We start from the raw sequence: 14,994 nt of genomic DNA, 5'->3' as shown, positions 1-14,994 counted from the left end.
CAGGCCCATCGAGTCTACACCCACCAGCGATCCCTGCACACTAACACTATCCTACACTAGGGACTACTATACAATGACACCAAGCCAATTAGCCTACAAACTTGTACATCTTTGGAGAGTGGGAGGAAACAGGAGATCCCAGAGAAAACCCACGCAGGTCACAGGGAGAACACTCAAACTCCATACAGACAGCACCCGTAGTGAGGATCAAATCAGGGTCTCTGGCGCTGTTAGGCAGCAACTCTACCGCTGCACCACTAGTAAAAATCTAGCAAAAATTCAACGATGGTTATTGTTTTAGATGTCTCCAATACTGTTCTAGGGCTGTAATTAATCTATTGTTTTCTAATCTCAGTTTATTTAATTGGAAAATGTTAAGACTGAATGCACACTCTGGGAACCTTTAACTGTGGAACTGCTCGTCAGGGTTTTGCGATATTCCTGTTACAATCTGCTCAGTATTTGATTCTGTGTTTGATTTGTGTTTGTATCTGTGCAGCTTGTAACTAATTTAGGGTTTAAAAAAAAAAGCCTGTTCCAGAAGTTTGCACAAAAACCTTCTTTAAAGTCATATTAATTGTAACAGCCTAAATTGCTTGCGGCTATTCTGCCAATGTGGGTGGATTTGTTTTGTTGCTGCAAGAAGTTTGTGTGGATTTGCAGTGTTATGCCTAGGGTGTTGATATTGGTGAGCACTGTCTTATCACTTGTTCTGTTTCCTTCTACCAGCTCATCTACATGATGGCTACCACATATAACTTTGCTGTTTTGAAGTTTAAGAGTCGAGAAGACTGCTGCACAAAATTCTAAGTTGCTATAGAAGCAGTACACAGTGCTCCATGAGCTCCATTGAGTAGCTTGAACTACCACTGACACCATGGACTAAAACAGAATTTATTAATCTGCATTTTGCAAATGAAAATTTGTAAATAGCATAAGAAAGCTTCATTTAGTATCAACTCACTCTTTTTAGTTTCTTATTTTAACTAACAGCCACCATGAAAGTGTAAGATCTGGCTATTTTTTGGTTTGTAATGTGGCGATCCAGCAGGTAAAATCGCCAGTGGCAGAAAACATAGTGAGGAATACAAATGGCTATTCCCAATTCTATGGTTCGAAATAGATTGTTCCAAGGTCCACCCTAGAAGCCAACAATTGGTTTGATCTGCTATTCAATAAATCAATTTGTCTCTCACCGGTCAATTTGCCAATACTAAGCAAATTTCTCACCAACCAAACATATTTTAAAAAGACTTAAGTCTGACACCACTGAGCTGATATTAATGTGGTGTCATTATACGTCAATACTAATATGTTTACATTGAAATGTAGCATATCACAATAGACAAGAGAGATTGCCATTATAGTTGAGCAAGATTTTAAAGATTGGAAACATTTGGAGTGCCAGGCTATATTTTAAAACTCACTTTCAAATTTCTATATTTTATGACCTGTGTGTTTTGGAAATTTGACTGGAGCCAAGCTGCCTAGAATATTGTTTAATAATCCTTGGATAAAATAAAAACAGAAAATGCTGGAATATACTTCGCAAATTAAGTAGCATCTGAGAAAATCCAGAGCATTTTGCTTTTGTAATAATGTGGCAAAATTCGGCAGTTGTTTTTTTATCACCAGTAAGATTGGACAGGTAGCTTGCAAACAAAGTTTTTTTACTGTATCTCAGTATCCTTGACTATAAATAAACCAATACCAACAAGCATCACTCAACTGAAACGGTAAGATTATACATTATTGCCTAGTCCCAAACTTTTCATTGACATACAAATTTAATGTAGATTTATGCCTTATTTAATTACAATTGATTAGTTACCAGCAGAATAGTTTTTCAGATACACTTTACGGTCATTGATAACAAATTCAGAAAATACTCCAAAACATTTTTCTTTTGAGCCTTTTATTTTAAACAATCTCCTGTTATCAGAACTAGCTCTTTATCTTGTGCTATGAAGACAGTGAGTTTAGACTGAATTAGTCAGTCTTTGTTCACAAGTCCAAGAATTGGAACCTTATTGCAAAGATTTGTCAGCTCAGCGCATTCAGGTGACTACTAATTTCAAATTTCTAAGCTGACTATTGCACCATATTTGGCATCAAGGACACAACATAACACAAAGCCAACTTAAGGATATAATTAAAAATACAGACATTTTAGTTGTCACAAACGCACATTTTTCTATTGTGTTTTAATTTTCAAACAAATATAAATGTAGGTTTGGGACATAATGCACTCTCAGTTAGTCTTTTCTCCATCTTTGGCATCTTGCACTGTCCCAATGAAACTCAAAGTATACTTGAGGAACAGCACCTCTTCGCCTGATTGTCAATGCATGAACAACATCAGTTGATTAGCATTTCTAGTTCCTCCGTGTTACATTCCCCCACATTCATAGTTTTATTTTCATGGCCATTACCCATGATTTTTCAGCTTCACCCATTTACATTACCTCCAGATCTATATTGTCATTTGCTAATCCCTTTGCTACCATCTCTCATTCTAAATTACAAATGGAATGATAGAAATTTGACCCCTGTGACTCCTCTATTTTTAAATTAGTTTGCTCTCTAACTTCTCACAGTTGCAATGTGAGGTGTTTGACCTGAAGCATTAACTCTGTTTTTCATTCTACAGATGCTGCTTGACATGCTGAGTATTCTATCACTTGGTTTTATTCCTGTTTCAATTATTTAGTTTGTATTGGATGGTAGTTTAAAACCACATACATTTCTAACTCAACACTATAAAAGGCTTTATGACAGGGGAACACGGAACAAAAAACATTATAAAACGATATACTTGCCACCCAAAAAATTACTGAACAAAGTACTTTATGTTGAAATGGAGCAGCTTAAAAATTACATTGAGATAGCAAATTCTCTTTATCAGTAGATAATTGAACAAGAACAAACGATTAGTTGAGTTTAATAAAGAGTCGTGGTCCTGGAGATAAATTCTATTAATAGCCAGATCATACATCTTACACAAGGCAAAGATGATTCAGTTGTGGAAACATAGAGAAGGTGAGAAATAGATATGCTTAGTTTAAAATAAAACTTCTTGAAATGTAGGTACCTTTCACCCAACCTTGACCCCAAACCCCTTCTTCCAAGTAGGGTTCTTCTTTATGAAGCTGAGAATACACCTTTCTGAAGCTTAGTAAGAGATTAAGAAAGACTACATTAAATACTAATAGAATTTTCCCTTGCAATCAGTGTTGGCAGCCAAGACATAGTTAATTGTATCTTGTAATTAAGTGTAACACTTGCCTTTGCCAGACAACTTTTTAAAAATCTTCAAATGTGCCATTTTAATATTTGTTAACCTCAAAACTGCATGCTTTACACTTGTTTTTTTTTTAGTTACCTTTTGTTACAAAGGTTCCCACTTTTCAGCATTATTTAATTTTCTTAATACAGTATTTTGCAATTGTATGTATAGACACTTTATTGACTTTCAGTCATTTTTTTCTTCATATACTCAAAATAAACATGCTTTCTTTACAAAATCGCTGCCTTTTCGTGATTTTCATCATTCTTCAGTCAGTTATGCTTTTAGGGATTGCACGGTTCTTTATTATTCATCTCCACCCCAGTTTGATCTCACCAGTCCACTTCCTCCTTCAGTGGGAATGGTGGATACAACCGATGAGCACATTTCTGTATACCTTATAACCCTGCTCCAAAGACCATTGGCTATCAAGGAGCAAAGGTGATATGGACCAAATCTCTTGCATTCATCATTTTTACTACATTTTTAGCACTGCAAGGTTTTAATTTCAGTTAAGAATCAAAGACACTTTTAAAGGATATTTCAGCATTGTTTTAAGTCGTTCTGTTTTACATTTACATAGCTTTTCCTTTATGGCACAAAATGTTATTGTAAGATATTCTGTAAATAATGTTTTGTGCACTTTAACACACGTTGCTACATATGACTATAACATGCATACACTGTAAGTCTGATTGGTAACCATGTCGCAGTTGTTAACAATCGAGAAAGTATATCAACCAAAAATCTTAAGTAAGCTAGTCAGTTAAGAATTACTATCATGATCGCCAGTAATTGTTCAGCCATTTCATTTAGATTTTTCTTTCTCTGGTGACTATCATCTCTTCCCTCTTTTGGTATTATGAGAAACTAAGAATAGTGAGTCTTATCCTATCACTGTACTTTTTAAACGATTGAACAATAGTACTCCGAGTCTTTCAAGATTTGGTCAGGTACTAATTGTATTCTTTAGCTCCAAGAGAGATAAATAAGGAAGGTGATTGAGTCACTAATCCTGACTCAGTTAGGTAGTGCTGGTAACTGCACTGGATTTTACTGAGAAATGCCAGATTTCTTCTTCCGTGAAGAACAAGGGTTCTGGTTTGTAGTCACTACCAGATATAGATACCTCTTCCCCATAATCTATAATTTGCAAATGTAAATAATCTGCAGCATCATCTAGTCTGCATGCCTATTATTTTATTTCATATTCAGGCTTTTATACACGTTTTTGATTTTGATAAAATGTACTCTGCAATACCCGGACTTATTCAACAGGTAAGCATCAACTACAGGACAATGCAGATAAATACTGCGAAAATCACATCTGCAAGAAACGGATAAAACTGAGTGTAGATTTGAAAGATGTGATTGCTTGCTTCAAGAGCGTTTAATTGTCGTATGCATAGGACTGGAACAATTAAATTCTTACTTGCTCATGACTTTCAACCATTTTCAGGATGGAGAAGATATGGAGAATTTTCTAGGAAGACTAGTTTTCATACAACCCTTCATGAATTAGCTTTCATACCAATGCTTTCATTGTGTTCATATCTGTGCCTTTGTGTGATCCCAAATAACATTCAAGTTGTCTTATTATCCAGAATGACACTATCCCCAATGTTACCCTTTATTGTATCTTTGTCTTAATAACGAGCTCAAAGTAATCAGACTAGCAGCATGCTATGTGCATCTTGACATGCTTACTAGCCATCCTCCTCACCCTTCTCTTCCAGATCCATTTCCTCATGATTTTGTCTGCAAACTGGGCGTACTTGAAGGACGCATGCAAAATGCAAATATATCAAGATCTCAAAACGAAGGAAGAGCAGGAACTCCACGATATCCATGCCTCCCGATCAAAAGAACGACTGAATTCTTACACATAAGAGGAATACAGTCCAACATTTACCAGCAGAGCCATTCAACAGATAACCTAGCAGCTGTGACAAATCTATAGGCTGCTGTGTAGTGCAGATAAGCAAGTGCTAATTATAAAACTGAACATCTACCATGATCAGTTTGCATTAATTCCTGGATTACAGTTCATTTCAGCCCATAACCCTTTTAGAAAGAGGACTTGATTTCATTCCATCCTAAATTGCAATTGGGGGGGGGGAGAAAAACAGCATTTGAAGAGTTATTAGTCTATCGGCCCAGGCTTTTGTTTCCACCTGCACAATTGCAAATATATAAGCTAGGTGTACTGCAAGGAAATGAATATTAAGATTGTTAGTAGAAAAAGAAGAAAGCCAATTTCTGTAATCCAAGCAGACACTCCCACATGTTTAATAGTCTTGCAGTGGAGCCCTTACATTTTCTGTATGCAGTCATCTCCTGCTTTATTACTGTGGGCCAGAATCTTTATACTTTTCCTATTAGCAAATCTAAAAAGGTTCTAGTTTAAATATATATTTTTGTTTTAATGGTCCCTGCCCAAATATTTTCAATGTTGCTAATATGCAAATAATAAATAAATATAATCTAACATGTTAACCATCCTTTATCATATTAAGTTCAATTTTAGAATACTTACCATAGTTGAAGTTAACCACTCATTACATTGTTTTAGTTTATTCCCAGTACTATAATGGGAATCGTGTCACATCTGCTACAGTTTTTCTTCAAAAATAGCTTTTTTTTAACGTGTCAGAATCTTTTTACTAAACATTCTCATAAGATTAAGATGTGCAAAAAAAGATTAATGCTTGTAGTCTTTAATTTTGTGATTTTTAAACTGTCTGTATCTAACATTATTTCATTGTTAAGAAGTGCTGCAGTAAAATCTTTAGTACCATTGGCCAGAAAAACGACCTTGGACAAATTCCATCAAAAGTCAACATGATAGGACTTACATAACATCCGATTTCTTATTTTGTTTTGTAATTAAAATGTTTAGAATATGCAGCTTTATTTCAAATCAATCTGTAATTTTAACCTGGTTATAAAAATACTTCATAATACATTCAAGAAAAAAAAAAGAAACAAAGTTCTATTTCTTTTCTGTAGAAATTTATATTTCAATTTTTTTTAGTAGTTATGTGCTAACTCATTAACAATTGATTAAAAGCTCGCTCATAGACTGTTCAGATGTTTAAAGTAGTCTCATTATATTTCTAGTATGTTCAATTTTTGTTTCCAAGGCAATACAGTTAAATGTATAGCTGGACAAAAAAAAGCATGTGGGTATGTTTCTGAAACGCTTTCTTTGAACTAAGAATTAAGGTTTTGTTACTATAACAGAACATTACTGTTTTATTGCTTGAGCAAGACATTTTTACCTAATGAACTTGTATGACGTAGAATAATTTTCTGTAACTTACCATTTTTATAGCATAAGCAAATGTAGTATTTTCTACTGTAAGTGAAGGCAGCTTCATATAGTCCCCTTTAAAACAATGAATAACTCATTGCAGCTGGTACCTTCACTAGTACAGCTGAAGATAGCAATCAACACTTTTGGTTTGAAGATGTACTAGTTTGAGACTGTTTTATCTCCAGATTTTGTTTTAATATGTCTACCCATCACCTTCATTGTGAAATGTTAACATCACTTCTCTTTTTGTACCCTTTTTTAAACTTCCTTGTCATTTATTTTCCTCTGTCGTTGACATATGTCAAGTCAATCGAGATAAACATCGGGTAAACATAAATCTATGGCTGTATGAACAAATAGTTGAGGATTCAGATCAAAGATTAGATTCATCTCTCTCAAGATTGTGTTGTTCAGCTAAACATGAGGTTACATTTATTTGCCAAGCATTCTCTTGTTTATAGGACTTTTACATAATTATTCATAATTTACTAACCAGGTAAGTATTTTTGAAAAACTCAAATTGTGTCTTAAGGCATAAGATTTATAAAATTTCAATAAAACAATTTATTTAACAAAATGTCAAGTGTAGCTGAAATGCTTTCTGTGCTAGGTCTGTTTTAAAGGTCAGCTGCTCGGTGGCAAATTCACCAGAACGTGTCCTCAGTCTCTTCATGTGAAGCTGCAGGACTGTTTAAAACAAAAAGAAATGTAATTTAGGCAATCAGTAGGCAGGCACCAACATTCACCAGATACAGTCCCCAGTAAAACTGTTTTCCTGGTTAAGTTCAGTAAATCCCAAAAGCTCGAGCTACTGATCTCATCCCTGAAGAAGGGTCTCGACCCGATACGATAGACAATAGGTGCAGGAGGAGGCCATTCGGCCCTTCGAGCCAGCACCGCCGTTCAATGTGATCATGGCTGATCATTCTCAATCAGTACCCCGTTCCTGCCTTCTCCCCATACCCCCTGACTCCGCTGTCCTTAAGAGCTCTATCTAGCTCTCTCTTGAATGCATTCAGAGAATTGGCCTCCACTGCCTTCTGAGGCAGAGAATTCCAGAGATTCACAACTCTCTGACTGAAAAAGTTTTTCCTCATCTCCGTTCTAAATGGCCTACCCCTTATTCTTAAACTGTGGCCCCTTGTTCTGGACTCCCCCAACATTGGGAACATGTTTCCTGCCTCTAACGTGTCCAACCCCCTAATAATCTTATACGTTTCGATAAGATCTCCTCTCATCCTTCTAAATTCCAGAACACGTCACCCATTCCTTCTCTCCAGAGATGCTGCCTGTCCTGCTGAGTTACTCCAGCATTTTGTGTCTATCTTCGGTTTAAACCTGCATGTTTCCTTCCTGCACATGCTGATCTTATTTGATCGGACAAGGCTTGGTGTCACCAGAAAGTAGATAAAATGTGAGCCGGTCTCATGCCACACCACTCTTGCATAACTGGGTGCTGTAACCTAGTCAGTTCAATGAAGGTTCAAGAAAAGAACTACATTTGTCACGTGAGTCACAAATGTTGTTTATAACAAAGAAATGGGGGAGAAAAAGAAAACAAGCTCAAGCAGAATCAAATGCCTCATCAACGTCTTTCTGACAGCATGGTGTAAAATCATTAGAAGATAGAGCAAAGGCAATTCACAGTAATCTAAATACTTTTGAAATATTTCTGAATGCCTGCCCAGCACTGTCCTCAGCTTTGGCAGCTCTCAAAGGCTGTCGGGGGGGAATTTTATGGATGACGGTTTTTCATTGGCAAAGACCCAGCTTTGCCAATACCAGGCACCTTGACTAAGGGATGAGCAGGCCAAGTGAGATAGTCTGTCTGCCTCTGGGCAAAGTGAATGTGTGCATGAGGGATCCAAATCAGCAAGATCTAGCCTGACTAATTATAATTTTAAGAGACATCTTTCTGTTGGCAAGCTTTCATGGTTCCAAGGCAACATGCTACACAGCCATTATTTAAAAAAACCTTTTGGGTAACTTCAGATAACTTTATCACAATAGACGATAGGTGCAGGAGGAGGCCATTCGGCCCTTCGAGCCAGCACCGCCATTCAATGTGATCATGGCTGATCGTGCTCAACCAGTACCCCGTTCCTGCCTTCTCCCCATACCCCCTGACTCCGCTATCCTTAAGAGCTCTATCTAGCTCTCTCTTGAAATGCATTTGGAGAATTGGCCTCCACTGCCTTCTGAGGCAGAGAATTCCAGAGATTCACAACTCTTTGACTGAAAAAGTTTTTCCTCATCTCAGTTCTAAATGGCCTACCCCTTATTCTTAAACTGTGGCCCCTTGTTCTGGACTCCCCCAACATTGGGAACATGTTTCCTGCCTCTAACGTGTCCAACCCCCTAATAATCTTATACGTTTCGATAAGATCTCCTCTCATCCTTCTAAATTCCAGAATACGTCACCCATTCCTTCTCTCCAGAGATGCTGCCTGCCCCGCTGAGTTACTCCAGCATTTTGTGTCTATCTTCGGTTTAAACCTGCATGTTTCCTTCCTGCACACGCTGATCTTATTTGATCGGACAAGGCTTGGTGTCACCAGAAAGTAGATAAAATGTGAGCCTGTCTCATGCCACACCACTCTTGCATAACTGGGTGCTGTAACCTAGTCAGTTCAATGAAGGTTCAAGAAAAGAACTACATTTGTCACGTGAGTCACAAATGTTGTTTATAACAAAGAAATGGGGGAGAAAAAGAAAACAAGCTCAAGCAGAATCAAATGCCTCATCAACGTCTTTCTGTCAGCATGGTGTAAAATCATTAGAAGATAGAGCAAAGGCAATTCACAGTAATCTAAATACTTTTGAAATATTTCTGAATGCCTGCCCAGCACTGTCCTCAGCTTTGGCAGCTCTCAAAGGCTGTCGGGGGGGATTTTATGGGTGACGGTTTTTCATTGGCAAAGACCCAGCTTTGCCAATACCAGGCACCTTGACTAAGAGATGAGCAGGCCAAGTGAGATAGTCTGTCTGCCTCTGGGCAAGGTGAATGTGTGCATGAGGGATCCAAATCAGCAAGATCTAGCCTGACTAATTATAATTTTAAGAGACATATCATATCATATCATATCATATATATACAGCCGGAAACAGGCCTTTTCGGCCCTCCAAGTCCGTGCCGCCCAGTGATCCCCGTACATTAACACTATCCTACACCCACTAGGGACCAGTTCTAAATGGCCTACCCCTTATTCTTAAACTGTGGCCCCTTGTCCTGGACTCCCCCAACATTGGTAACATGTTTCCTGCCTCTAACGTCTCCAACCCCTTAATAATCTTATACGTTGCGATAAGATCTCCTCTCATCCTTTTAAACACGTTTAAACAAAAATTGAATAATGCTGATAAACTGCACAAGCACAAGCCTCTGATAATCAATATTCATTCTAATCATATTTACAATAGGTAAATTATGGAAAAGGAGTGAAATATCTTCATAACATGCTCTAGAAGTCATGCTTTGTCATTACCTGCCAGGTTTCCCATCAGACAGTGTTTGGATTAAAGAACTCTCATCTCCCACGTCCTTCTTGGAGTTCTGTGAAGAATATTTTGTCAATCATTGGATTATAGACGAGCCTGTGTACAATACGGCTTTGCTGCACATCATCATCATCATCATATATATACAGCCGGAAACAGGCCTTTTCGGCCCTCCAAGTCCGTGCCGCCCAGTGATCCCCGTACATTAACACTATCCTACACCCACTAGGGACAATTTTTTTTTTTTACATTTACCCAGCCAATTAACCTACATACCTGTACGTCTTTGGAGTGTGGGAGGAAACCGAAGATCTCGGAGAAAACCCACGCAGGTCACGGGGAGAACGTACAAACTCCTTACAGTGCAGCACCCGTAGTCAGGATCGAACCTGAGTTTCCGGCGCTGCATTCGCTGTAAAGCAGCAACTCTACCGCTGTGCCACCGTGCCGCCCCTTCCTCTAGGTTTCACCACATTTTCATGCCCATTTGTATTTGAGTATTGAGGTACTCAATTGGGAACTTGGGGCAGTTAATGGAAGGGTCGAGGGCAATCAGCATTATGGTCAAGGAGGCGCTGAAGGTATGAAGTTAGACAAATCATATATGTCCAAAAACACTGTTGGAAGAGAGTTGGAAATTGCAGGTGCCCTGGCTAAGATACATGTTATCATTAAATACGGGTGAGGTGCCAGAAGACTGGAGGGTGGCAAATGCTGTGCCTCTATTTAAGGAGGATTGCAGGGAAAAGCCTGGGAAATATAGTCCATTGAGTCCAACATCTGTGATCGAAACGTACAAAACCATGCTGACTATCCCTAATCAGCACTTGTCCATTTAAATACATGTAAAACTTATCGCTCAGAATACTGCAACGTAGCATTAAAGAATGTTGTGTGGCATCTGAAGTAACTGAAATATCAGATGAAATATTTGGAAAAAAACATTATTTCCTGGTGTATATTCAGAAAATGAGCTGATTAAATTACAGCTGTATTATTTGAATTGTGATTTTATAAACAATTGCATATTTACACCCACAAAATAGAACGTAGAACAGTGCAGCACAGCACAGGAAAAGTGCCCTCGAACCACATCTGTGTCAACCAAAATGCCAATTCAGTCTGAACATCTGCCTGCACATTGTCTATATCCTGCCGTTCCCTGCTTGTTCATGTGCCTGTTTAAATGCCTCTTAACCAATGCTATCATGTCTGCTTCCAGTACTTACCCTGAAAGTGCTTTCCAGGCAACTAGTATTCTGTTAAAAACAAAACTTGGCTTGCAAATCTTTAAATTTTAGCCCCACATCTTAAAGCTATAAGGGTAGAGTTGCTGCCTCACAGCGCCAGGGACCCGGGTCCAATCCTGACCACGGATGCTGTCTGTATGGAGTTTGTATGTTCTCCCCATGACCTGCATGGGCTTTCTCTGAGATCTTCAGTTTCCTCCCACACTCAAAGACATACAGGTTAGTTTGTAGGTTAATTGGCTTGGGATAATTGTAAATTGTCCCCAGTGTGTGTGTAGGATAGTGTTAATGTGTGGGGATTGCTGGTCGGTGTGGACTCGGTGGGCTGCAAGGCCTGTTCCTGCGGTGTATCGCTAAACTAAACTGTGATCCCTAGTGTTTTCTAGGGTGGTCCCTACTTATGCCTTACACTATTTTATAAACTTCCTTCAGCCAATGGTGCTCCGGAGAGAACAATCCAAGTTTGTCCATCCTCTTTGAAGAGTTTCGCTAGGATGTGGGCAATATTTGAGAGTATCATTTATAATACTCTCCATTCTCGGAAATATCCTGGTGAAGCTCTCCTGCGCTCTCTTCAAAACCTCAACATTCTTCCTGTAATGCGGTGACCAGAACTGCACACAATGCTCCAAAGTGGCCTAATCAAATGTTTACATAGCTGCAACATGACTTCCTGATTTATATTCAAAACCCTGACTGATGAAGGCAAGTATGCCGTATGCCTTCTTTACCATCATATCTACCAGTGCTGCCATTGTCAGAGAGCTATGGACACACTCCAAGACCCCTCTGGGCATCAATGTTCCTGAAGGTACTGCCGTTTATTACAAACACTCCTTTTACATTCGACCTCCGAAAGCACACCACCTCATCTTTGTCTGGATTAAATTCCACTAGCTATTTCTCTGCCCATATTTCCAACTGCTCAATATACTCCTGAATCTTTTGACAACTTTTCTCATGATCTGAAACTCCATCATTTTTTGTGTCATCTGCAAACATAATAATAAACCCAACTATATCTTTTACCTCATGGATTCCAGCAAGCCTGACATCAGTCTGAAGAAGGGTCTCGATCCGAAACGTCACCCATTCCTTCTCTCCAGAGATGCTGCCTGACCCGCTGAGTTACTCCAGCACTTTGTGTCTACCTTTGATTTAAACCAGCATCTGCAGTTCTTTCCTGTACATTTTGTCCGCTTCACTGCAAAATCTGCTCAAGGTATGTCAACTTTGAAGAGATTCTCCTCCTCTCTCCGACGAGAGTTCAGCAAAATCCTCACTGCTCCCCCTCTGTGATTCCACCTTCCCTCAGACTCTACGACCGCGTCTTAACCCAGACCCGTTACCACAGCCACATCTGTTTTCTCGGGACTTGCCTGCGCCTCCATCTTTTACCTCGTGGATTCCAGCAAGCCTGACATCAGTCCGAAACGTCAGCCATTCCTTCTCTCCAGAGATGCTGCCTGACCCACTGAGTTACTCTAGCATTGTGTATCCAGCCTATATATTTTATCAAATTGTTTCTACGTGTCACCATAGAGGACCCAGCACTGACCCAGACTTGTGACACCACTGGTCACAAGTCTCCAATCAAAATAACACCCCTCCACCACCACCCTATGCCTTCTATGGCCAAGCCAATTCTTATTCCAATCTATGGAATCTCCATGGATCTGACGAGCTTTAATCTTCTGGAACCATGTGAAAAGCTTATCAAAGTCCGCACACTCATTGCCTCATTTTCATCAACCATCTTTGCCTCAGCCTCAAAAAAATTCAAGTTTGTAAGACATGACCTCCTCGCGCAAACCCGTGTTAACTATCTCTAATAAGTCAATGCTTTTCAAGATGCAAGTAGATCGCATATCCAAGAATTATTTTCCAATAACTTCCCTACTGCTGATGGAAGGCACACAATCATTTCCTGGTTTGTCCCCTATAGGCCTTCAAATATGGAAATGAAGAAAAATATTATATTATTAAAATATAGTAAGTGATAAAACAGCCTGGGTCTATAATGCAGTAGTTTCTGAGATAAAATAAAAATTGAATTTAAGATTTAAAAGCTGGCCAACTTGCAAGAAAAATATCATTCTCACCTCTGCCCCATCCATAAACCTGACAGTCATTCACAAAGCCTGAAGATTTACCTCATCCTGCTGATGTTCTTCTTCCTTCTGCTCTTGAACTAGTTTCATATATTTGTCCAACAGATCTGCACTTGAAGCAGGTAATTCTACAATTTCTGGAGTCTTTCTCTCTGGGCTTTGTCCGCCTCGGTCCATCACTGGCTTTTCCTCCTTAAAGTTTGTATAAAGTTCAAAACATCACATGCTGGGTCATTAGGATCTCAATAATGTTATTATAAGACAGAACTTTTAAGGAGAATAATAATAATATATTCCTTTATTTGTCCCACATCGGGGACATTTGCACTGTTACAGCAGCAAAGTGGATAGCAAGAGACACTCACTATCAATAAAAATAAGATAAGGATAATTGTCATCATTTATTGTGTTTTTTTAAAAACTGTTACTGTTAACTGGTCTGTTGACTGGTCTGCTGGGAGCAGTGCTGGTTGTGCAGTCTCACAGCAGCGGGAAGGAAGGACCTCCGATATCTCTCCTTCACGCACTTGGGGTGAAGGAGTCTGTCACTGAAGGAGCTACTCAGTGCAGTGACAGTGTCCTGCATGGGGTGGGAGTCGTTGTCCAGCAGCGATGTTAGCTTTGCCATCATCCTCCTCTCTCCCACTGCCTGTACTGAGTCGAGGGGGCAACCCAGGACAGAGCTGGCCTTCCTGACCCGCTTGTCAAGTCAACAAAGGGATTGGCTGGATTCTGCACATCTATACACACCCAACAAAGACCAAAGAAAAATATTTCCGATCCCAGCCAGTTTCTTTATCCCTAACTTTGACTTTCTGCTGTGTGTCCATCCATTTATACTTGTGGCCACTTTCTGCTCTTTATTTGCCCATTGGTTTTCACAGCCGATCTGTCTGCAAAGCAGCAGGGTCCTAACTTTTCATACCTGCTTTTCAGTGCCTTTACTTGCATGTGGATGAGCTCGTGGTCAGTCAGTTTTTTCAGGCACTTCTCTGAAATGCTTTCCATTAATAGCGAGGCTCATCCATTATATATAAGAACAATATTCAAAATGGGCAATAGGCTGATATAAAATGAAGATATTGCACACTGGAAAATATTACCATGTTTTCCTGCTCTTGTAATTCCGGTTCTGTCTCTTCTCTTTCCTTTGGACCCTGGATTTCCAGACATTGTTTCTCCTTATCCCTTGGGATCTGATCTTCCCAAGCGTTTTCTTTCACCCTTTCATTATCCTCGTCTTCTTCGCATTCTCCATCGTCTTCCCCGATTTCTCCCTCTTCGCTTTCTCCATCGTCTTCCCCAATTTCTCCCTCTTCCTCTTTACTTTCTTCTTCGTCTTCTCTATGTTTTCTCTCATCTTCAATCCATTCAATTTTACCTGTACACCATAAAAATCTTATTAGGAGTCACATAGATGGATCACTTACTTTTCTCAAATTGATTTCGTGGTTATCATGTTCATTCTAATGAACAAAGAGATGAATTTTTGTTGGTACCAAAGTACAGAAAACCCATATTTATGCCATGAAC

At 39.1% G+C, this 14,994-nt stretch overlaps 2 protein-coding genes across 6 annotated transcripts in view; one reads left to right on the top strand and one right to left on the bottom strand.

Moving 5' to 3' along the window:
• Window positions 1-7,140, top strand: part of gpm6bb (glycoprotein M6Bb) — a 203,202-nt gene extending 196,062 nt beyond the window's left edge. Inside the window, exon 7 of one of the 4 annotated variants that reach the window (XM_078408980.1) lies at window positions 5,023-7,140. In XM_078408980.1, coding sequence (XP_078265106.1) covers window positions 5,023-5,175 — 153 coding nt within the window. In that variant the 3' untranslated portion in view covers window positions 5,176-7,140. Of the gene's footprint in view, window positions 1-729; window positions 3,502-5,022 lie in introns of those variants that run through there. The other 3 variants (XM_078408979.1, XM_078408981.1, XM_078408982.1) reach the window with 3 other exon arrangements.
• Window positions 2,389-14,994, bottom strand: part of ofd1 (OFD1 centriole and centriolar satellite protein) — a 73,293-nt gene continuing 60,687 nt past the window's right edge. For both annotated transcript variants that reach the window (XM_078408977.1, XM_078408976.1), the window contains exons 20-23: window positions 14,565-14,842; window positions 13,504-13,653; window positions 10,088-10,155; window positions 2,389-7,289 (exon numbers count right to left, since the gene is read on the bottom strand). In XM_078408977.1, the coding sequence (XP_078265103.1) occupies window positions 7,247-7,289; window positions 10,088-10,155; window positions 13,504-13,653; window positions 14,565-14,842 (539 nt within the window). In that variant the 3' untranslated portion in view covers window positions 2,389-7,246. The remainder of the gene's footprint in view (window positions 7,290-10,087; window positions 10,156-13,503; window positions 13,654-14,564; window positions 14,843-14,994) is intronic.

Source organism: Rhinoraja longicauda, chromosome 12 (assembly GCF_053455715.1).
Source record: "Rhinoraja longicauda isolate Sanriku21f chromosome 12, sRhiLon1.1, whole genome shotgun sequence".
Lineage (NCBI taxonomy): Eukaryota > Metazoa > Chordata > Chondrichthyes > Rajiformes > Arhynchobatidae > Rhinoraja > Rhinoraja longicauda.
The sequence above is the reverse complement of the archived record's forward strand: the minus strand, read 5'-3'. Positions and strand labels throughout refer to the sequence as shown.